We start from the raw sequence: 21,707 nt of genomic DNA on the forward strand, positions 1-21,707 counted from the left end.
GGGTTTGCATAGTCCCATTTTTCAGAAACATTGCAGGTCTCTTGGCTTGGGTAGTGGTTCTACAGCAAACTTCGCTTCCCTAGCTCCGCTCAGTTTGTGGGGGGAGTAATAACCATAGTCATGTTGACATATGGCAGTGTGCCATTGGTTAGTTACTTAGTTTGAGTTAGTTAGAATGGAGTTGTTAGAAAAGGGTAATAGAGTCATTGTGTAAAGTGATATTAGCTAGTATAAATAGCTGATATTGTAGGGATGTTTGGGATTCTGAAAAACACTACTTTCTCCACTCTCAGAAATACAAAATCTCTCAACTTCTTCTCTTTCTTCATTTCTGTTTACATATCTCTGTTCAATACATTTAGGGTTTTATACATTTAGTAGTTAATAAGTTGAACCACGTGTATTGTTGATTGCTTTCACAAAGCAAAGTTCTTGTATTTTGGTGGTCGCATCCAACCCCACTAATCCCACCTCTTTGAGAGAAGAACACGTGTGTAGTCTGATTGCGAGGTGCCCTATTGTGGTAACCCTTATGAAGTTTCTTTTCTAGATTGTTAATGAGAAAGTGCAAACTAAAATTTTTAATAAAAACAATTCTAGCCATTCCAAAGTCACTTTCAAACTGATCTCAAGTGTCTTGTAACATCTTTAATTACGAGCAAGCGCCCATCAAGGTAAGTAAACGAATAAAATATTGTAAGTCAACAATTTTCAATTAGAACATCGTCACCAGGATAAAAACTACTCATCTTCCTTCTAGTTGAAAACTCATCATATTTTAAAAAGTGCTGCTAAATTCACCTTAATATCTTATCCCACCCACATTATAATCTCACCATCACAAAAAATTAAAAAAGTTGAAATGCTATTTTCTCATCCACTATTATTCCTAAAACAACCTCTAATATATATCTAAATTCTTTTGTAAATTGAAAAATAAATATTAGAGTGCTAATATGCCCAACCGGGCCTTCACTCACCGCGAAGGACTCTCTTCCCGATTTTTATTCCGGTTAGAATTCCAAAATCCGATCACTCTCCAAGTCTTCAGCCGATTGCAACCCTCTTTTCTTCCCTCTCTCCAAACCTCCAACGCAACCCTCTTCCCTCCCACTTCCAAATCCCACGACCAAGCCCCATGCCGCATTCCCAAACTTTTATCCTCATACATCATTTCCAAATTCACGACAACTCAATCCCACCCCTCCAAGCCCAATTCCTTCCTCTAGTCTCCCATTTCATTTTTTAAAATTTTTAAAGAATTATGTCATTATTAAAATGCTTTGAACAACTACTATATATTATTAAACTAAGGGAATAGAAAGAGAAAAAAAAAACACTAGAAAAATAGAAGATGAAGAAGATGTTTATTTGGGGAAAGAGTAATGTTATTCATATCATATTTTTATATCACATTTTCATACCATTTTAGGTGGCATCTGATGTGGACAACTACATCATTTGAAAAATTTGCAGAACCCAAGGAAATGAAGGAGAAAGACTTCTCGTATACCACAATCATTATTTAATTAACTAGTTTTTCTTAATTATTAGTTTATTAAATAATGAACTAAATTTAAAAATCTAATTAATTCAAATGATATGGCTGTCCACATCAAATATCACCTAAAGTGGTATGAAAATATGGTACAAAATCATTATATGAATAATATTACTCTCGAAGAAATTGAGATAGTTGCAGACAGACGGTGAACAAAGAAAGAGAATTTTTCTTTTTCTTTTTTATTGCTTTGGTCCTTAGATATCATTTTACAATAAGATAAAATTAGTATTAAAACTATTAAAAAGCGGTGGGGAGAAAAGTAAGTGGGGTAGATTTATCAGTACTCTTTAGAGACCAAGCATCAGAACATATACTAATAAATTACGTAACATACTACAAACTCTAAATTCAAAGTCCCTCAAGTGCTTTTTAATGTTGTGGAACTCTTCTCAGAGAGGTCTGAGTCTACCTTCTTGTATAGCTCCTCAAAGAAGGTGACTGGGTGAGACCATCAGGAGCAATTGTTGTGTTTTGGTTTCCATTCTTCTGTTGCATCCTTCTCCTCGCCATGCAACCTCGAATCCACGGCGTCACGTCCTCGCTGAACTTGATCATGATAAAGAAGATGATCCGGTACACAACAGTCATGCTCAAGATCACACTCAGGTCTATCCATTTGGATCTGGCGGTGTTAATCTGGAACACATTTTCCAGGATGTACTCGCCGGGTATCTTGGGAAGATGATCAGGTGTGTCGTTGTCGAACAATAAGCCGCTCAGGTCGTTCTGATATTGTCCCTGAAGGTGAAACATGTTCGCAGACATCAGTTGTTTGAAGCACAATTCACTGCAAGTAATTGTCTACCGGTAAATGTTGTGTTTTTTACCTGTAAAGCCCAGAAGTGGAAGCTGATGTATGACATAGGGTAACGCCACACGGGTTTTGGGATGTCATTTGGGAGCCTGAAGTACCCGGAGACTAGCATGAAGATACCCTGACATGTGAAGAAAAGCATACAATTCATCAAACATTGTCCAAGAATACGAAAAATGATATGTTCCGATTTTGAAAGACTTCGATTGTTACAGACCTGAATTCCAGCCCCTATGATAATGCCCATGAGGAAGTTGGGGATAACGCTGGCTATCGCCATCATCAAGCTCTCAACGACGGTGACACTTGCATAAAGGCACAACACAAAGAAGAGATAATGCTCGAAGCCCGGGTGGAGACGGACCATGAAATAACAAACAGTACCGGAAAGAAAGGTAATAAGTATCAGGAATGGCATTGCAGAGAATGTGTTGCTGATGACAAATGCAGTAACGCCGTAGTGGCCATTCAGCCTCTCTCTTTGGAAAACCTGCGTTGGTGGTGAATTATTAGACTACTAAAAATATAAGTAAATATTTAGGGTCTTTTCACATGGGGCGAACCGGCGAAGGGTCTGAGGAACAAACCTTCATATCCTCTACGAAAGAAGGAAACCCTCCAATCGACATGAACGTGACAAAACCAAAGACGAAAGATGCACACGAACCCCTTGCCTGTCACATAATGAAAGAGGAGAACTATCAGTGCATGAATGAACTTGCGACTTCAGATAGATGGTTCCGCTTTGCAAATAATACATACCAGAATCGAACTGTAACCCGTTCCCACATTCAAATAGATGGTTCCGATACAAACTGTGACGACAATGTAAATGACGAGCCTGAGCCAGTAGTATCCAAAGTCCCTTGACATGTTGACAAATGAACGCTTGGTCAATTGGAAGGCCTGCATAAAGAAACTAGCCTGACTTCCTCCAGAATCTAGCACAGTTCCTTTCTGCATCATATGGCAAAAGAAACATCAGTCAGAGTAATCGGATTAATGATCAACTAGTTACAAATCATGGTGTATATAAACACTTACAACTTTTGATATCTCCTCAACTTTTTCTCTAGCTGCGTACGAGTATTGAGAAGAACAATAGGAATTAATCAGAACTCTTATAGCTTCAGCAGTGGTCATCTTCTCCAACGGATCATCACTTGCCTCAAACTGATAACAGCAAAACAAAAAAGTCTTGAATTTTAGCAGAAGACCGAAACCATGGCTACAAAGTGTGAACAAAGAAAACAGCAAAAACAAGCTAACAATAACATTTAAAGTAACATAACATAGAGATAGAGAAGAGAAAGTACTATACATACCCTGAGTTTCATGGACCCTTTGAGTGTGGCCTTTACTTTGTCGAAGTCCGAGTTTATGCATCTAAGAAAATGATCAGATGGGTTCCTCAAAGCAGGGCAGGGAAAGCCGGCTTGTGCAAAGAACTGAAAAAAACGACCAATGTGTCCGTAAGAGCTCTGTTATATTTACATAAAATCAACAAATAGATGTTCATAATGCAAAGACTGAGGTTTCTTGCCTCGTATGCATCCGCCGCCTGACCAAAATAGACGGTTTTGCCACTAGAAAGCAAGCACAGTTGATCAAACAGTTCAAAGACTTCACTACTAGGCTGGTGAATTGAGGCTATAACAGTCCTTCCGTCTCGAGCCAGGGCACGTAATGTCTGAGTCACGAAAAACGCCGAAGCACTGCCACAAAAAACCAAATGATCATTAAGATTTAACCCTACAACACAATAATGAAAGCACTTCAAACCAGTTAAATGAAGGCATACAAACCTATCAAGTCCACTTGTTGGCTCATCAAGGAAGAGAAGTCTAGGCCTCGTCAAGATTTCAAGAGCAATGCTGACCCTTCTCTTCTCTCCCCCACTGATCCCACGCAAATGCCAATTTCCGATAACAGTGTCGGCGCAATCCTGCAGACCCATCTCTATGATTGTACTCTCAATCAGTGCCCTCTTGTCCGACCAAGCCATCTTATCCGGCAGCCTCAGTCTTGCCGAGTACGAAATTGTTTCCCGTACCGTCAAAGTTCCAATCAAGTTGTCATCTTGGGTTACATAGGCCTGTTTAAATTTGCACCACATATGCAAAAAACAACATCATCAATATATGTTACATCTAGAGATCTGCCTAGCGCTTGATCAAACATAAAAGTACCAGGGCCTATTTGGGACTGCTTCAGGAAGAACAAAAAACACTTCCGGGCAGACAAAGATTTTTTACTACGTTTGACAAAAAGAAAAAACTTTAAAGCGTTTTTGAGTCATAGAAGCACTTTAGGGTTTAGTGAAGCTCTTTCGGGCTAGGTGTTTTTTCCAGAAAGAACTTAGATTTCTAACAAAATTTCACGGTGTTATTAACAAAAGAACTTTTAGCAAAAACGCTTATGAGCAGAAGTGCTTTCTCAATAAACACTCCCAAATAAACCTAAAGCAAACAGCTCAAAATCAAGTAAACAAAAAAGGTAATGATCAAATTCCTCAATAAACACTCCCAGATGTCCGTTGTTTATCATCACCAACAACACATATCGACATGTTATGTTATGAATACATTTCCGACAATATCTATATAAAATTAAAGAGAGACAAGAGGTTGCTACTCACAGCAGTGCCAAAAGCGAGCTTCCGTTTGCGGCCATTGAGAAGTATAGTCCCAGAAAGGAAAGCATTGGCGGCCAACCGACTCGAGAGAGCATCAAGCAAAGTCGATTTTCCAGAACCAGAAGGCCCCATGAGAGCCGTAAAAGTTCCAGGCTCAGCATAACCAGTCAAACCATCCAACACCTTCTGCGTCTCGCCGTTGTTCAGAGTCACCGTCACGGTCAGATCCTTCCACGTCAGCCTGGCAGACACATCCCCAACAATCTCCAAACCTGGCTTCTCCCTCCACAGAGTCTCACTCAGAGGGCTCAGCCCTCCGGCCACAACCCCGGAGGGCTTGCCCGCTTCTATCTCCATCACTGCTGCCGCCACCGGTGAGCTCCTTGTCTTCTCTTCGTATGTCACGTTAACTAATTTCTCGGTAGCTCGCTCGGCTAGCTCGAACTTTAACCGATCAGTCCTTCAAAAAACAGCTCAATCACGATATTGCACACAACCCAGAAGAGATTTATAGTCGTGGTTACGGAAGAAAACGAGGAATCAAAGATGTGAGTGAAGAAATGAGAAATGTGTGAATTTGACTGACAGGTGGTTGCAAAGCATGGAAATTTGAATTCCCATACAAGACGAGCCCGTTCAAAGTATGAATCTTTTGGTATCACAAACTGCTTAAAAGAAAGGAGTTAAATTTATTTTGGTGTGGCTTTCCATTTCTGATTGAGAGAGTTTGAATCTGTGAATTCTGAGAGGTGGTTGTGGGGAGAAGAAGAAGATCCATACAGCTATATTTTTTGTTCTGCAATTAATGGGTTCTGGTGGCACTTTGGTAGGAGCATTTAATACAAGGAACTAATACCAATTACCAGAACCGACCCCAGTATTAACATTTGGCACTCCACAACATTGTCACACTGTTTCTTAAAACGCTACTACACTTATTATCTAATTGTATCACTTGCTAACATATATGAATCTCATATCTTTTAGAGAAATGATATAAATAGATCGTATGTGTAGTATTTTTGCTGTTTTTTATTTTTTGTATATATTGAATTTAGCTCACCACATGAAAAATTATCGCAAATTGCTATTGTCGTTCGATGAGTGTGATTTAATGAAGTTTAACAACCTTTTTTTTTTTTTTGTGTATTGAATTTAGTCCTACTTAGTGTAAGAACTAGCATAATTAGTCTTATTAAAAATTATGTTGTCGTTTTAACAGCGTGACGATCATATGATAGTCTTATTAAAAATTAGAGTAAATTATAGTAATGGTCTCTCAATTTTTGTCAAATTGAAGTAATGATCATTCAATTAAAAATTCATTATCATTGGTCCCTCAACTCATCAAAATATATAGATATGGTCATTTTCGTTAACTTCGTTAGAATTTTGTCAAAATAAGTTATGTTGGAAGGACTACTGCTACAATTGAGGTCGCTCAACTCATCAAAACGTGTAGATATGGTCTTTTTTGTCAACGTCAGAATTTTGTTTAAATGAATTATGTTGAAAGGATCATTGCTACAATTGGGTTAATGTTGAGGGACCATTACTCCAATTGGGTTAAAGTTGAGAGACCAATGGTAATGAATTTTTAGTTGAGGGACCATAGCTACATGTTTTGATGAGTTGATGGACCAATGTTAATAGATTTTTAGTTGAGAGATTATTGTTCCAATTAAGTTAAAGTTAAAGGATCATTACTACAATCGTTTTAACACGATCATACTGAAAAATTAATAGTAAGTGGTGATCCCATACTAGCTAGGGCATGGGCGTGCACGTGTGTTAATGTGAAAGCTCCTCAATCAATGACAATCACAACCGTCGCCTATAGGTGGCGGTGCCTTGGTATTGATTAACGACGATTCACAAACTGCTTTAATTGGGCATGCCTTCCTTCTTCAACTGTCAACCACCTCAACAGGAAGATAAAGAGAAAGAGCTCCTCTCAATCGTCATGGGCTTTGCCGCATGAGACACATATGATACCATCTTGTCCTACTTTGGCACTCTTCAATAAGGATTGACATCTGCTCTGAATTTCTGTGTCAGAGTTTGTGGATCGAAAGATCCGGACCATTTAATTTCAATTATGTACTCTTTATAATTCTATTTTACTGGCACATTTCACAAAAACCAAAAAATTTAAATGCTCAAATCTCTTTTTTTTCTTTCTTAAACCGTCTGAACCTTCTGATCCATAGGCTCGAGTGAACCCAAATGCCTTCGATGGGACTCCATCCCATTACTAAATAAAACAGTTTGGTGGTGGGGGGTCCAATTTTCTGGTGGGCAGAGGTTGTGGAACTCGGGGGATTAATTCCCTTTCTTTCCGATTGGCACCTCACTATTTTGTATTGCTTGTTTCGATTGACTTACTAATCTTCTTTTTTTTGACTTCTAACTAAACGACACTTCTGTTCATTTGGAATGTAGCAATTTTGTATCTTTCCGCCGTACCAATTCATCAACTACCATTTTAGTTTCATAAAGTCATAGAGATCTAAAACTATGAAGTTTCATAAAGTATAGAGATTTGAAACTACGTATTTAGGGTTTTTTTTTTTCTTCGATCCACTACGCCTTCGGTTCAAATTCTCTCTCTTTTCAGTGTAGAATATTGTTTGTATTAAAAACTAGAAAAAAATTATTTTTATAATCTGTCTTATATTGTTCCGTTTAGTACTACGGTTTGATAGTATTTCTCTTCACTTGGAAGTGGGAGATCTTAGGTTCGAATCTCGTGAATGGCGAATTCGATACCAAATTAGGCTGCCCATTGAGTGGTTTAGCCGAACTCCCTCTCCCCTTAGTGTAAAAATATCGATGTACTTAAAAAAATAAAATAATAAAAACCCACATTTTTTAGTGTGACCGATACACAGGGTGGTACACCACGTATTATTATACAAATGGTGGGATATGTGTATTAAAAAGTTAATAACTTAAAAAATAAAATTTTCCACTATTTCTATAAAAACACGTGATGTATCATCCGTGTTCCTATCACAAAAAAAAAAATTCTCCTTTGGTTGAGGTTGCATTCATTTTGACACGTGAGAAGGCCCAACATTTCTAGTAGATTGGGCTTTGGGAATGCTAAGGTTTAGCTCAAGCATGTCGAAAATAACACTCCCAAATTTCTTCTCCCAGCTCCATAGTGACGGCGCCAGTGGTTCTCCGCTGCCGCTGCCGCCATCATGGGACATTTTTTATTTTTACTTTTGGGGAAGAAAAAGAATGAGTTTAAGTCCAAATAAGTTCGGACCGATCTGGGCAAATGATGTTATTTCAGCCCAAATGAAAACTTAATTTCCCTCCAACAAAGCCTATTGAAACCGACGATTCGATTTCATAAAAGCCCAAAACAAAAACAAACAAAAAGGACGAGGTAGGCGGTAGGCCTACTGCTGTTCTGTACGGAGCAGCTACTACCAGCATTCGAATGGTGTTTGAGGAAAGATACAACTTTGCTACATTCCTTCACCTCCTCATACAGAAAGCTCCCGCCCTTGAAAAACCAAGGAACTTTGAGGTCTGTGACTTTCGTATCGGTTTCTTTTCTTAAAGTTTGAATCTTTTTTACTACATTTTTTTTTGAATTTGGGTATCTGGGTATGGTTGATTTGTTAATATGTATCATTCTGTAGCTTGATTTTATGCTGATTTGAATTGGGTGAATGGATTGAAGGAGAAAGATGCGATCTTTTATCTGCATTTAGTTTCAATTTTCACTTTTTGAGATGGGTTTTCTGCTAAATTGTTCTTGCCCTCATGAAATTTTTATCCTGAATATATGCTCTCTGATTTTTGGGGACAATTTGAAGTGTAAATGTATGCTTTCTGCTCTTTGTTTGGTGTGATGTGTAAAATATTAAAAATTAGTATTAACCCCATCTTTTCTTATTTTTCTTATTTTTCATATTTTTGCTTCTCTTGATAGGTTATTAAAACTGTAAAAAGTTCCAAGTTATAGTTCAAAATTTCAAATGGTTGCATTTTGGTACTTTTTGGTAATTAATTGCATGCAGTCCTCATATTTCAGGTGAGATTTGGATGCTCTTTTGAAGCTAGAGAGTTTAGTTCATGGCATCAGCCGAAATAAAATCTGGGGCATTGGTTACACTGCAAGACCTGCACCCATCTTCCTCGTACTTCAAGCAAGGAGCTTCACTACGAGTAACCGGAAAGTAAGGCTTCTGCCCTTCCAATTTTTAGTGGTCCTTTTCAATTGCATCGTGTAAATATTGATTGTGTTCCTCTTTTATTTGCTTTACAATCATCGGTAACGAATTCAATCCCTGAGTTTTCAAATTGGAACGTTCGAAACTTATAGATTCAATTCTTTGATCTCGTAACTCTATTTATAGTGGCTTAATGGGGTACACATAGTTTATAGCTAACGCTGGTTCTGTTGGTCTTGTGGACGAGGAAAACTTGCCTATCGCGGGATCTATATTCCCATATTACTATAGCTCTCAATGTACTATGTCATGTGATGAAAGCTAGATGAACACGAGGATCTACACCCCGCTACAGGGAGTTCTTGTCCTTGGGGACAGCTTTTGCATCACAGTGGTGACAAGGTAGATGGAGATGAGGGGAAGAAAAGAAAGATGAACTGGAGGTGGAGTATATCATATACGGACTATGTAGATATGATAGTTTCAGCATTTTCGGTGCTGTGACAACATTGCTCGGAACAATTGTGGTTTGATTTAGATTTAGTTAGATGATCATCAAGATGGTAGTGTCGGAAAGGATGCAGAACTGTCCGAGAAGATATTCTTGAGGCAAATGTGGCATCTCCGGTTGGTGCATTGAGGAGGATGCATATAGTACATTGGTAGCATGATGTGCATGAACTAGACAATGTGAACCGAGTGCATTTCTTATATTTATTCTTCAATATCATTAAGAAGCTTATGAATATTCATAGGTTACAAGATTATTCTGTAGAGACAGCCATTGCCACAATTGTCGATGGAAGTGAGAGATTAAAAATCAACACTCAGCACCTTCGGGAGCTTAGTTTTCGACTTGGATCCGTCTACCAGTTCATCGGCGAGCTGCTTATTCAACCGGACAATGAGGTAAGTGGTAAATTACAATTACATTCACTTGATGATTTTTGGTGCCGGTCTTTTTTACGAGTCACAACACATGAATGTGAAAGCAATAAAGCTCTAAGTATTCTTGTTCTTCTTTTTTCTCAGGCAGTGTTGCAGGGACGTGTGGGTAGGAATGTCGACGGCATTGATCTCAATCTTTATCATCAGTCTCTTCAATTGTTAAGACAATTTCGGGCCAATCATGTGAAGAACCCAGTAGTTTAGGTCTTCCGCAGTAGTTTGAGTGAGTGTGATACTCATATAGAGGAATCAAGCAGCCTAAGTTTGATACCTATAACATGCAATAGTGTGAGTTCGATAACTATGAGTCATACTTTAGAACCTAGTGGTTTATAAAGTATCACGCTCAAATTTTCCGGCTAACTGTAGGAGTGTAATTCCTATGTGAACTCAATATATTAGTATCATACTCACTTTTTCGAGCCTACTGAGGAAGGCCTTAATACTACTGTACTTTTGGAAAGGCTCATGTGGAGATTTTAAAGCTCATAATATTTTGAAATTTCTCATGTTCCCCTTTATATTATGAATTAGAAAACTCTTTAGAAACCTTACATTTTGGTGTCACTCTCCATACATGTCTTTGTTGAGACGAACTTTACCTATACTTGGTATGCCATTGTGCTAATATCTCAAGCCAATAATGCACTGTCGTTTAGTAAAAATTAGAATACATGGTAGTGTATAATTGGTCTAAAATAGCTCCACAATAGCATCCCTAGGTATAAGTAAGTTTCACCTGCCTTAACGAGCATTCTTTTCGGGAGAAAATGATTGTCACACACGTCTTTTCTTCTTTTATACCTTATGTATTTTTTGTATTGTCTTTCAAGTATTCAATTCAAGGTCTGCAATCGAGATAAGGGGTATGTGGAAATCGTCCCTCGCATTTTCAATTGCAAATTTAATTGAAAGACCAAGTTACCCCCAACATCCAACCAATCAAACTATGCAAATAGACATTCTAATGAACTTTGTGCGATAATCATTACGACCCCACTTCATAATTTAAACAAACATAATCGGGCCCATGTATTTTTAAAGAACATTGTTGGTAAGGAGATCAAATCTTCTGCAAGTAAAATAAACTTATTTTGCCGTCGTCTCAAATATTATTCGATATTTATTAAATTTATAACAATAGAATTCAAAAAAGAAAGTTAAATTTATAAATTTGAGTCACAGAAATACCGCACCAATTTCGAATGTAAAAGATTTGATCCCGTTTGGAGGTCCGTGCATGACCAAAGTCCTTCACCCACCTTTAACGTATTCTCTGGAGGCTTGGCATTGCACGTCGCTATCGAGGGCGCCGCCCCACACATGATTGTTGGCTCTTACGTGGCAGCTGTTGGTTTGTTGGAATTCAGGTGGTGCTGGACCCCAGGTAATCGTTGCTCCTTTGCACCGAGTCACCGACCTCATCATGTTCGTTAACAGTGAGGAGCAAAGGATAACGTTGAGTTCAAAGTATCACGTGTGCAACAGCAGCAAAGCGATAATCTTGTGTCTCATGCTTTGGGACTTGGCATTGAATTTAGGATTCGAATTTTAGGAGCTCCTAATATTAATGGTACAGGTTTTTTAGATAGAAACAAAGTACAGAGCTCATGAAAAAAAAAAAAAAAAAGTTTCCTAATTGATGCATTTCGTTAAACACTTAGTGAGTTTTTTGTATCAACTTAATTATGTTACACATATGTCAACACTCAATATATGTCGAAAGCAATTTGTCGAGTGATATCGAGAGAAGACTTAACCTATCAAGATATCCTTAGAATACATTACATTAAGTACTTAGTGAGCATACAAGGGACTTGTATCAAATATTCGGAGAATTCTCGAATGACCTTCACATGTATATTTCTTAAATTCAGGATGGTCTTGGGACCTGCTTGATCCGATGTACATCCATCACTGCTTAGTACTTGAATGTTTTATTTATTAAATTTTTATTTAATAGTACAATAATTAAGATCTAACAATTAAAATCTCGCAGTGCAAAGGACACAGAAGCATCCAAAAGTTTTGGCTCATGCTCATCCTATTCATGCAGTACAGTAAATGGACTCATTCGAATGAAAATACCTTCTTCTATTTTCCTCCTCCAATAATTCAATTAGCAAATAAATATAATAAAATTTTGGTAAGAATATCCTGGAGTTCATATTTAATATATAATTTTTTATCCTTTTGAATAAAAAATATTATCTACATGAGAGGATGTGCTTAGTTTCACAATATACTGCAATAATGTGGTTCAAAATTCATCTTTGGCGAAAATCAAACCTAAGACCTCTCACTTACTAGTTAAGAGGAATATCATTACACCGTAGTACTAAGTGACAGATTTAATAAATAAAGATATGCTCCAAAACCTAAACTTTGATAACTAGAAAATCATCGTTTGAAATGAAGATAATTACTTAATTAACCACATTATTACTAGCTCAATGTGAGATTAAGACAACCCTTTTCCCTTAGTGTAGATAATATCGATTGTTCAAAAAGAAAACTAAGCTAATTACTAGAAAATCACCATTGGAACTTGGAAACAAAGATAATTACTAGAAAATTACCGTTTAAAACGAAGAGTTAAGTGCTAGATGATTAGTTGGTTTACAAATATTTTGCTCTTATTAATTAAAAACATCTTAGTTCAAATGTCATAGATGATAATTGTGAGTATTAAAACACGCATTGGGTTGCATTTAACTAACACAAGTATGAGGAATTATGACATACAGTCATGAGAAGTGAGAACACCTCTATTAGGGTTGGTTTGGGATTGTGGTGTTTTAAAAAAAGTAAAAAAAACAACTTATTAAAAAAAATCTAAAACATTAAATGTGTTTGGTAAAATAAAAAAAAAATAGAAAAACAGAAGCAGGGTCTGCCATGCTTTTTTTTTTAAAAAAAAGCTTTTTTCTTTCAAAGCATATTAATCAATGCTCATTTAATGAATTTTTAAAATGACAAGTATACTGTTACACCTTGACCCGGAATATCCACTAGGACTCCGAATCGAGCTGTGCTAGACGACACCTGGAAGGTGACAAAACCATAAATTGTGATAATGTGGAAAAATATAAAAAAATTTGAACCTAAGAGTGTCTAAATACCATAGTGCATTGTGAGCGGGAATGAACCCGTTACACACGCGATACAAAGCATAAGTAAAGTACAGTAAGATAAGGTAATGATTATACCATCATAAGAAAACATCTGAACTGAAAAGTGCTAAGAATCCTCGTCGATACGGACACACTGCTATTAGAACATGGAGGGGGTGCAAAAATAGAAAATGTGAGTGAGTGAAACAAAACTTTTCAAACCAAATTCAATTACCAAAGGTAGTAGCCCCTCGCCATAACACCTGTATATTTCCCAAAAAATAGAATACATATCTATCTCAATCCCATACACGGCATAACAAAGTCCACATGAATATCATGCCATAGATCTCAATAAACATCTATATATCTCATCAACATGTTAGCCGGAGTCACATCACGTGGCATGTACGGCTGAATCAATATCTCATCAATCAATGTTAGCACATAAGTCGGAAGTCACCTATAGTGACATGTACGACTTAATCTATAGCTCATCAAACGTCCCTGCACACAAGTCAGAACCACCTCTAGATATCTGTACGATAAGACTGGGTTTAAATAAGTACACTCAAGTGCTACGATCACGTGAAGACTGTGCGAATAATCACGGGTCGCCTACGAGTCGGAACCACCTATAGTGGTCTGTACGATAGGCATGTGCACCTACCTTGAGTCCAAGGTGAGCGTAAGGTGCGGGAGGTGAACATCACGTGAACGACTGTGCCCTGGCCACGGGCGGGAGTACTAACACATGGGTGCAGGTTTATGAGCTCTCAATGCATCTCAATATAACATGTACAACTCATGGGCAACCAGTACGACAGTGTCTGAGTTGCCTAACACATAAATGTAGTCATGTTATAACTCCATCGATTCAACTAATACCATAAACTCACCTGAACTTACCTGAGTGTCATGCGTTCACATTTTCACTTTAAAGCATTCACAATAATTATGTGCAGGTAATATACACATGGATATACCATGATGCAATCAAATACTCAACCTATCATAGCATTTTCAATTATACATATATATATAATATGGCATAAAATGCATAAGCTGTAACGCCTTACTCCCGAACTATTTATTTTCGGGGATAATCATCGGTGACAAGCCTAACTAGACACTAGTTTAATTAACTAACATTACTTACGTTTCCTTATTTTAATTTCTTGATTCTTCACACATTGATATATAACCAACATTTAACCACCAACACATGAGGTTAAACTCACATTTTACACCAATGTCCCTCACATTGTTTAATTCCCTAAACAAAGCTATTATCTCAATTATTTAATCTCACTTCTTGTATGGATGCATTTAACGTCTCGTTAGACTGCCTACATACCCTAAACAGGGATCAAGCCATTCGTAGTTCACGTTAGTCCTCCAAAGCATTCATAGAAATTATATGAAATATTCAATTTATAAACGTTTGTGGAGATGTCAATCATATATATATTATATATATATATATATATATATATATATATATATATATATATATATATATATATATATATCTATCTATATATGTACACACACAAACACACACACACACACGATAGAAGGGAAAATACCCACTCACCTTAGGTCTATGCTACGACTCCCTCGCACGAATATCGAGACATCACGAACTATCGTCGTCTGCGACCAATTATCAAATCACGTCTTAAAGTTCTTACCAGTAGAATACATAATTTACATAAAACATATCCTCCAGGACCTTCTAGAATAATTTGAGACCCATTGACCAAAAGTCAACCGTCGATCGAAGATCGACGATAGGGTCCACAACCCTGCAAAACTCGATCCGGAAGATCCACGTTTCAGATTTCCAATCCGTAACTTCTCATGATACAAAATATGCTTCTAGAACAACATACGTAAGTTTCATTACGATCCAACGGTTGGATCTCCGTCAATTTCCAAAACTAATTAGCGTTTAACGTTTTATTTTATGAACTAATAATTCCAATTCAAGAAGATCCGTATGTCGGATTCTCAATCCATAAATTCCTACATTCTTCAAAAATTACGCACTACAATGTAACAAAGTTTGGTGATGATCCAATGGTTGGATCGTCGATTCATACAAGAACCCCATGACGGCCAACAAGGTGGTCAACTACGAAACTACATTAAAACATAGAAATTTCATGAAACGGATGCCAAATATGGAATCAGGGTATCCAAATTAGCCTAGGATGGTCATATGGGGTCTTAGCCCACACGCACCGCCGCGCGTGGTGGCCGACCGCCACGGTTCGCCGGAAAATTTCATTATTTCTAAAAATTCTCAAATTTCACAGAAATGAAGATCTCAATGAGAGGAACAACTTTCATACCTGCCACGAAGTCCAAAAGTGGACGGAAGATGGTCAATTTTACCCACAAAGCCGGCAGGTGCCTAAAACTTTCCGGTGTCGACCCGTCGTCTACAGTGGTCCAACGGGGTCAAGGCTGGTTGGTATTTGCTCCTGGGATGATGGGCTACAAAGCCCAAGTGGTGGCATCGGCCATCGCTTTGCCGATTCGCCGGAAAATTGAAAATGGTGGCCGGAGCACCTCAAGAACCGTCGACTTTCGTGGTCTCAAACCATCTCATATAGTGGTTAATCGAGGTGGTTCTTGGGTGGGTTTTGTAGAGGGGAATGAGAGCTTCAAGATGGTGGTAGTGGCGTTGAAAAACTCCACCGGAGTTGGCCGGAATTGGCCTTGGAAAATGGGAGGTCAAACTAGGTGCACGGGTGGAAGAACCCACGAGAAGGCTGGGCTTCTTTTATTTTATTTTATTTTCTGATTGGCTGCTGCCCTCCCCCTCTCTTCTATATGGTTCCTTGTCCCTTTAATTTAATTGGTCCACCATTCCCACATGGTGGGAGTTCAAAATTATTTAACTAACAAGTAACCAATTTCAATACCCGTAACTATATCATTATAATCCGGACTCGCAAATGGCTTCGTCTATGCCTTCGTACCAACGAGTACTACAAGGACATACTAAAAGAATAAGTCCCACGTGTTTCTAACCGATGGTCAACTAAGGTCAACACCCTCGCCTCTAAAGGCATTTTTGTAAAATCATGCTTTTAAAATTTATAAAATTGTAAAATTAGGGACGGGTTGTCACAATCTACCCCCTTAAGAAAATTTCGTCTCCGAAATTTAAAATGATTTGTGACACAAAACTCAAGGTTAAGGAAGCAATAAATATTTGTACTAAGGTTCCTTTGAAGAAATATATGTAACAACATAATGTTTAGAGCAGTTGTATTGATACTTAAAACTGGAAATAGTATTTTCAATTACGCAATCGAAAGTTGCAAACTCCGACGGTAAGTACATAATATCCTTGGGTAACAACAACAATAGGATAACATTTCTATAATGTGAACTCTCACAATTGAACACTTGTTCGTAAGACTCTTCAGTCAAGTAAGCGTTAAGCAAAGAATCTCCATACCAAATCTCCATAGTGTCACAACAAAGACCAACAATTTTTGTAACCATAGTTACAAGCATTTCTAGTGAAGATAAGTATCAACTACGATCATGCACAATTATAAAACAAATAAACGTAATACATCGAGAAAGTTTGAATTTTCCCTTCAGATTGGTTGTTAGTCTGAGGGATATACATTGTCAAAACAACATACTACACGTGGCCTTCAAGAAGGCTTCCGAAACACTTAGAAATAAAACATGCATCCTGATAAGATACAATAGTGACATACTTGTTATGTAGTCGAGCTAACATAGTCTGTAACGCTTTAGCAAACAAATTCTTATTGACGTTCGCTCAAACTTAGTGAGAAAGGGATTACATCGAGAAGGCTAAAAGAATATTCGAAAATTTACGGGTCAAAGCAAGTCCATTACATCTGAAGTACGAGATAACTAGATTGGATGCATAACATCAAACTACAACAGTAGCTTCCAAGATATTCAATCACCACGGTAATATTCGTTCAACCGAGCATTTCCTGGGTGATGGAGTAGTTAATGGTCATGATTGCACTTTCAACATCAATGGTTCTTCTAGACAATGTTTCCTGTTTAAGGCAATACAAATTGCAGTAGGGTGGACATGTACCCAAGGTTAACTAGGAGACCTTCCAATACCACAAAGAAAATGTTGACCTTCTGAACCAACGGAAAGCAAATTAACTTATCACATCAATCGACAATCATCATATATCACCAAAATCTCCACAGAAAAGTGTCATCTAGCTTTCAAAATCAGACGATGACTGCTGACTTTAGGTCATGAATAAGATGTTTCGTTTCGAACAGTTCTAATTGTTGGAAAATAAAAACAATATTCCATCGCCTTAGCCGTGTTGAAACATCCAAAGAGCACGTCACACTGAATTTTGATATGATCAAAGTCAACAAAAAGTGTAAAATATGGGTAAGATGAGACAACACTTTAGTTGTCAAAAACTTTATTCATAAACAACATCCCAAACCAAAATAATTTTCCTCGTTCGACAATTGAGGAAAAACATTATAGCCAAAAGATAGCTTAACAAATTGTCGATAAACTCGACAAAACCAAGGATATCTCAATTTCACAATACTTGGAGAGATTTTCCATTTTCTTCCGTTACAACCCTTTTGGAAAAGAAAAGAATATCATCTGTGGAGATCACGTCTCCCAAGAAGAGTACCAACTAAAGGAATTAGTTGGTAAAATCTCTGGTGATTCACGGTTATCAATACATTAACTTAGGCCATCAGCTTGCCTCAAATCTACACATTTCTTCCACAAGGAATAACTTTGTTTTAATTCTAAGGACAAACGCCAAAATGATTTTCTACAATGTCATCAAGACCACAAAACTGCCCAAAACTGAAGAAAAGCTAACTTATTTTTCCGTATTTGACGAGGTGGCAAGATTCCAACAATAGACACAAAAACCAAGAATGCTCACATCACGCGTGTGATGAACACAATACTGCCTAATTTATGCTATAATACCAAACTGTCCAGGTGACGAAGCCAGCACAGCTCGATTCGAAGTCCTAGTGGATATTCCGGGTCGGGATGTCACATATACCCCCACATGTTTAACAAAATTACAATTTTTACCCTTACATTATTGTTTTTTACAATTATTATATCACATTAAATACTATATCCTTTTTAGTCATGTAACATATTCAAATAAATTTATATAAAAGTTTACTAAACACTCAGACGCTGCTTTTTTATTAATATTAAAAGCACTTTTACAAAAAAAAGTTTACTAAACACTGAACAACTTTATTTTACAGCTGTTTATTCTCACAGCACAACAGAATCAATTTTTTTTTAAAAAAAAACACAGCAATACCAAACTGGCCCTTAGTCACATAAAAATCGCGTGATAGGAAAGATATTGCGGAAAAAAAAAAAAAACGCTTTGGTTACATTTATAACGTCAAGTCACGTAATAAAAAATAATAACATACTAATACGCCTATTGTTACATTGTATAATTCCCTCGCATAGGTAATAAGAGAAATAATAACATGAAATATCGTTAGATCAATTGACATGAAATACACATATCTGCCTGTTCTTTTTAGAAAATTTATTCATTACCAAATTCACCATATCTTTCATTAAACTCGAAATAAACGAAAAAGAACAAAAGACAAGAACATAAATTATAGATCAACTAAGCCCCTCATAAGAATCTCCCAACAGTCCTGTGGTGAGACATTGGAGATGGGGCCACTTACCCAAGTTCATACAGTAAAAAGTTGTGGCCACCAAATATTCACCAACAATTTCGTATGGTGGAGGTAAGCCCTGCCGACTATATTATACAAAGATTAATCCACGATCATGAGTTTCCTTGGACCGACAATATTATGGAAAATCTTAGTCCACTATTTGAGGGGAAAGAGCAGATATCATATCACTAAGAGAAACCAATGAACCATGGTCAAATCACCATCATATTCCACCAGGAAATAGGTAGGGCTCTATGATAATGACGTTTATTAGAAAAGCAACTTGTATGTTACTAATTCACCACCATACGACATTTCAATTTAAAATACAATGTAATATGACAAGAAATTTAACCTGATATTCATGGGCGAATGTATATTATGATCTAAGTGGCCTTGGGACCATTTGGAGTTTGGAAAAATTACATGGATAAGTCTTTTGAGAACCTTTTGAATGTTTGGTACGAGTCCTTTTCGTGTTAACCGAGCGTTTGATGTAATATTTATTAGACATATCTAAATAAGTTGCTTTGATAGCACTCGACAAATTACCTCGATATCAATCATCAGATTGTTTCTCCAGGAAGAGAATTCTCTCTGGATCCACTTTGTGGGGATCTCTAGGATCCCCACATCCTAGCCATTCATTGTACATAGTGCGACCAGTTTTTGTCAAATACTATTTGTGTTTAATTTTAAATAAAAAAAATCAAATGATTTATGCCCGCATGATGTAAGATGAATAGCTAAGTTGTGAGGATCTCTAAGATCCCCGCAATTTAGATGCGGATGGGATCCAAATCTGTTTCTCCATATGTTGATATTGTTGACATGTGCCCAACCAAAAACCGACAACAAGTCCACCAAGTATTCATATTCCTCAGTGAATAAACTGTTTTTTTTTTTTTGTTGCCCTCTTTGTGCTCTGTTTTTACCAAGTGGTCGAATCCTGAATTTGCTATTGAAATTATTAATACCACATCATCACGATGTGGGTATATATTCCAAGTCCAAATTTATTCAAGGTTCAACAACACAGATTACAGATGTGGTCATGTTACATTGTAACGGTCTCTTACTCTCCCACTTTTTAGGACATTGATAGATTTCTTCTAATAGCTAGATTTTCTTGAATTGAATGAGGTGGATATATATTATTGGTCAGTTGTGCAACATTTTCTTCCTTTTGGTAAGCCCTGCGATTAAGTGCTTTCCTTTCACACTTGACTAATAAGTTTGTTTTCTGTGGAAGTTGTTCTTGTTTTTACCTAACCTATAATATATTGAAAATGTTGAAAAGGACTTACCAGTTACCGCAACGGGAAAATAAAAAAGGTATTTTGATTCAGGTTTAAAAATTTGAGCTGTTGTAGAGTTTAGTCCAGTTTTTTTATTTTTTTAATCTGTGGAAGTTGTTCTTGTTTTTACCTAACCTATAATTTATTGAAAATGTTGAAAAGGACTTACCAGTTACCGCAACGGGAAAATAAAAAAGGTATTTTGATTCAGGTTTAAAAATTTGAGCTGTTGTAGAATTTAGTCCAGTTTTTTTATTTTTTTACTTTAATTAAATATCTTGATTTATGCATTTTCACTCAAATTTTTAATTTAAATATGAAAATCTACGTCTAGTGATAATCTTCTTCACTTGTCAGTGAGAGGAACCACATTACTGCTAGCACATTGTGAAACTTGTTAGGTTAGATGTTAGATTAACGAGCCGACGAGGTTTGAATACATGTCGTGGTGTAAGGGCAACACTACTCTCTACCACTGTGGTAGAGGCCTACTTGCATAATTCAAAGAAATTTCATTCCATACATCTATAAATCCGTACTAGTATATATATCCAGATATATGTAGTACATACAATGTAGAGGGAATCCATACTAGTATGCATCCAGATATATATATATATATATATATATATATATATATATATATAGTACATACAACGTAGATTAGCTAACACAGTTAACTTGGAATGGAATAGAAGAAAAAAATAGAAATGCGGATTAATAAATGAAAAAAGAAAACTAAGTGGACTAAACACAATAATGATTCATAAAATTAAACTTATATCAAATTTACTCGATAAAGAAATGAATCCATCAATTTCTTCTATATATATGGTATATTAAAATGAAGAATTTTGTTTAATTGAAACTTTGTATGGTTTTACATAATTGGAATGTGACAATTTATAATCAACACTTATTTGACTAAGCCCTCTGCTAGCCAACCCGAACAAACTCGGTGATTGCTAGATACTCGTAACTATTTGAGTTACAAACCTTTAAAAAGTCTTGGTGTTTTGTATTTTGACACGGTCTTAGAGCCATGCTTTTTTAAAATAAATTATCATAACAAATTTAATAATCAGATTTGTAAATTATTTAAGAATGTGGTATACTGTTAATGATTTTCATGAAATTAAAAACTTAGTTGACTACCTTATGGGCGAATAATTTTCCTAAACACTTTTAAAATTACAGAACAAAACTAAAAAAATGGACATTACGTATTCATCAGCTTAAATTAGCTAATTATATCTTGAGCTAATATAATTATTATTTTTCATGCACACCTAACTATATTCATTTTTGTAGAATTAATAAATTTAACCCAATGATTACGATGGCTTACTATTATTATTATTATTTTTTAATTTTATACATATTGCATTCGTCCATGGCTGCAGCTGGCTAAG

At 36.6% G+C, this 21,707-nt stretch overlaps 2 protein-coding genes across 3 annotated transcripts; one reads left to right on the plus strand and one right to left on the minus strand.

The window, feature by feature from the left end:
* Window positions 1-1,710: 1,710 nt before the first annotated feature.
* LOC137744945 (ABC transporter G family member 11-like) lies at window positions 1,711-5,795 on the minus strand. The gene is made up of 10 exons (XM_068484766.1): window positions 5,017-5,795; window positions 4,184-4,473; window positions 3,922-4,093; window positions 3,704-3,826; window positions 3,423-3,551; window positions 3,141-3,335; window positions 2,966-3,052; window positions 2,596-2,868; window positions 2,392-2,499; window positions 1,711-2,302 (listed from the first exon to the last, which is right to left on the minus strand). Exons 1-10 carry the CDS (start codon window positions 5,368-5,370, stop codon window positions 1,970-1,972), a joined length of 2,064 nt encoding a protein of 687 aa, XP_068340867.1. The 5' UTR covers window positions 5,371-5,795; the 3' UTR covers window positions 1,711-1,969.
* Window positions 5,796-8,335: 2,540 nt separating this feature from the next.
* Window positions 8,336-10,679, plus strand: LOC137746129 (CST complex subunit TEN1-like). Of its 2 annotated transcripts, none has more exons than XM_068486202.1 (4): window positions 8,336-8,554; window positions 9,051-9,209; window positions 9,959-10,112; window positions 10,236-10,679. In XM_068486202.1, the coding sequence occupies exons 2-4, from the start codon at window positions 9,106-9,108 to the stop codon at window positions 10,353-10,355; spliced, it is 378 nt and encodes a 125-aa protein (XP_068342303.1). In that variant the 5' UTR covers window positions 8,336-8,554; window positions 9,051-9,105; the 3' UTR covers window positions 10,356-10,679. The 2 variants fall into 2 exon arrangements, with proteins under 2 accessions (XP_068342303.1, XP_068342302.1); XM_068486201.1 differs by having other exon boundaries at window positions 8,337-8,554; window positions 9,065-9,209; window positions 10,236-10,678.
* The last annotated feature ends 11,028 nt before the right edge of the window (window positions 10,680-21,707 follow it).

This window comes from Pyrus communis, chromosome 9, assembly GCF_963583255.1.
Source record: "Pyrus communis chromosome 9, drPyrComm1.1, whole genome shotgun sequence".
In the NCBI taxonomy this organism is placed as follows: domain Eukaryota; kingdom Viridiplantae; phylum Streptophyta; class Magnoliopsida; order Rosales; family Rosaceae; genus Pyrus; species Pyrus communis.

Excerpts from the sequence above, each read along its gene's own strand:
- LOC137744945 (XM_068484766.1), bottom strand. The coding sequence starts at position 5,370 with ATGGAGATAGAAGCGGGCAAGCCCTCCGGGGTTGTGGCCGGAGGGCTG. Across the intron at positions 3,053-3,140 it reads CGGGTTACAGTTCGATTCTG|GCAAGGGGTTCGTGTGCATC; the intron begins GTATGTATTATT and ends ATTATGTGACAG. Across the intron at positions 2,303-2,391 it reads TCCACTTCTGGGCTTTACAG|GGACAATATCAGAACGACCT; the intron begins GTAAAAAACACA and ends TTTCACCTTCAG.
- LOC137746129 (XM_068486202.1), top strand. The coding sequence starts at position 9,106 with ATGGCATCAGCCGAAATAAAATCTGGGGCATTGGTTACACTGCAAGAC. Across the intron at positions 9,210-9,958 it reads TCACTACGAGTAACCGGAAA|GTTACAAGATTATTCTGTAG; the intron begins GTAAGGCTTCTG and ends GAATATTCATAG. Across the intron at positions 10,113-10,235 it reads TTATTCAACCGGACAATGAG|GCAGTGTTGCAGGGACGTGT; the intron begins GTAAGTGGTAAA and ends CTTTTTTCTCAG.